The 1,895-nt window shown below is 49.7% G+C and overlaps 1 protein-coding gene across 1 annotated transcript; it reads right to left on the bottom strand.

Moving 5' to 3' along the window:
• Positions 1-287: 287 nt before the first annotated feature.
• Positions 288-1,281, bottom strand: LOC137768357 (taste receptor type 2 member 134-like). Its single transcript, XM_068549835.1, is given in 2 exon segments — positions 288-575; positions 577-1,281. Coding segments are annotated over 2 exon segments (993 nt in total).
• Between the last annotated feature and the right edge of the window lie 614 nt (positions 1,282-1,895).

Genomic DNA, 1,895 nt, shown 5'->3' with positions numbered 1-1,895 from the left:
GAGAATACAGACCAAAATGATGCTTGGCGAATATACTATTAGGGCTGCTTGTGTAGAGAGTGAAAGAGGCCTGTGAGGAAATGAGGCCACCATTCTAGTCCAAGGTGGTTTGGGACCCAGACGAGGGACGAGGAGCAGTGGAAGGGAGGGTAGAAACAGAGAGGGATGGAAAAAGAATTAATGGGGTGCAGAAAGAGTGGGGAAGAAAGGAGGAAATGAAAAGAGAGAAGGACAGCACCCAATCCTTGTGTGTCCTTGCCACTCACGGGCTTGTCCGGTGACGGCTGTTACTGACACTGGTGAGAAAAACTGCTCCTTGTCCCTCTTGCCCCTCTCCAAAGCCTCTTCTTCAGGGCCTTTCTCAGATTGGGGCTGCTTTGCACCAAGATGCTGGAGTGCAGACAGGTGCCTGCATAGGTCACCACTTCCCAGGCCCAGCGCCAGTGATTCCGGAGGGTTAGGATGTTTATAACAACAATAATCAGGCACAGGTAATACGACGTGTAGAAGACGAGGGAGAAGGCAAGTGACTTCAGGGCCATGGTGTGAGCCCGGGTGCTGGGATCACTCGGGGCCAGGTCTATGGTCCCTCATCTGCCCCAAGTGCCGGCACAGCGAGAACACGAGTGAGAGGGTGGACACCAGGAACGGGAGAAATGGAATTGACCACATAATAATTACATGAGGTAGAAAAAAGTGCAAAGAGACAGTCTGTATTCTACCAGCCAGGGTGTTGTTTCCATGGGAACTCTGGGCAGCAACCATATGCACAAGAATTGTATTCCCAGTGTCTAATGGGATGACTACCAGACCAGATAAGATCAGGGAGCCCAGCAGCAGCCTGGGCACTGACCGAGAAATCCTCCACTTCAGCCCAAAGAAGATGGGGTGAGAGAAGAATGAGATCTTCACACAGTGGAATGTAGCAAGCCAAGCAGTAAGCCAGAAAGTGAGAGAGTTGATGAAGTCCTAGGGGATGCTGAAATAGTAAATTCTGGAACCCAAATCAAAGAAGGCCACGAGGTTGTTCTGGAGGGCCATCCCATGCAGACAGAACCAGGAGGCGGCCAAGGAGGACGCTGCAATCATGTCGCCTGCAAGCAGTGTCTGGCATCGTACCCACTCCCTGATCAACACAGTAACTATGAAGCCATTCTGCAGCATGGCAGCCAACAACTCCAGGAAAAAGATGACCATGGAGTTCAACATGTGTGAGGAGGGCATCTTCTCCAGGGAGGCTCTGCTCAGACTCGGCTTCTCCTCCGGGGCGCTGGGGGACATCCACAGCCTCTCTAGACAAGCCACACTCTCTTGAGACTATAGATTCAGAGGCTTTCCTTGGATTCAGGCAAAAGCGCAGCAACAAGCAAACACCACCACCTCCCCACCCCCACCCCCACCCCCGCCGGTCCTCCAGGATTTGAAAAGAGGATCCCCGTGATTTCCCCGGGCATGCAAATCCCTCCCAGCTCAATGACACCCTGCCTCTGTTTGCCGAACCTGTATCTGCCTGTTCTTCATTAGGGCCAGATGTAGGAAAATGGTAACAGAATAGAGGTTCCAAGGGTGATTGAAAATACTCATATTTTGCACTACATTTCTCACTATACTATTTCTAACTTTTCCTTAAAAGTTAGAAAAAGTCCTTATCCCTGTTTGCCTCCCATAACCACAAACCTTCCCTGACCCTTCATGTCCCAAGTTAATATTTTATTCCATATCCTGCATGTATTACATATGAGTGGAATAAAAAGTCATACATATGCACAAGTCTTGGAAGCACTAAGAAAAGGCTCCCTTTCCCTTCCAGTGACTGCTCATGCTACCTAAAATTTCACTGGCAGGCTCCATATTGGAGTTCAAGGAGTCTCTACTTAAAAAGTGAGTTTCCCTAA

The sequence above is a fragment of the Eschrichtius robustus genome, chromosome 8 (assembly GCF_028021215.1).
Source record: "Eschrichtius robustus isolate mEscRob2 chromosome 8, mEscRob2.pri, whole genome shotgun sequence".
Lineage (NCBI taxonomy): Eukaryota > Metazoa > Chordata > Mammalia > Artiodactyla > Eschrichtiidae > Eschrichtius > Eschrichtius robustus.
Note: the sequence above shows the minus strand (reverse complement) of the source record. Positions and strands in the feature narration are given on the sequence as shown.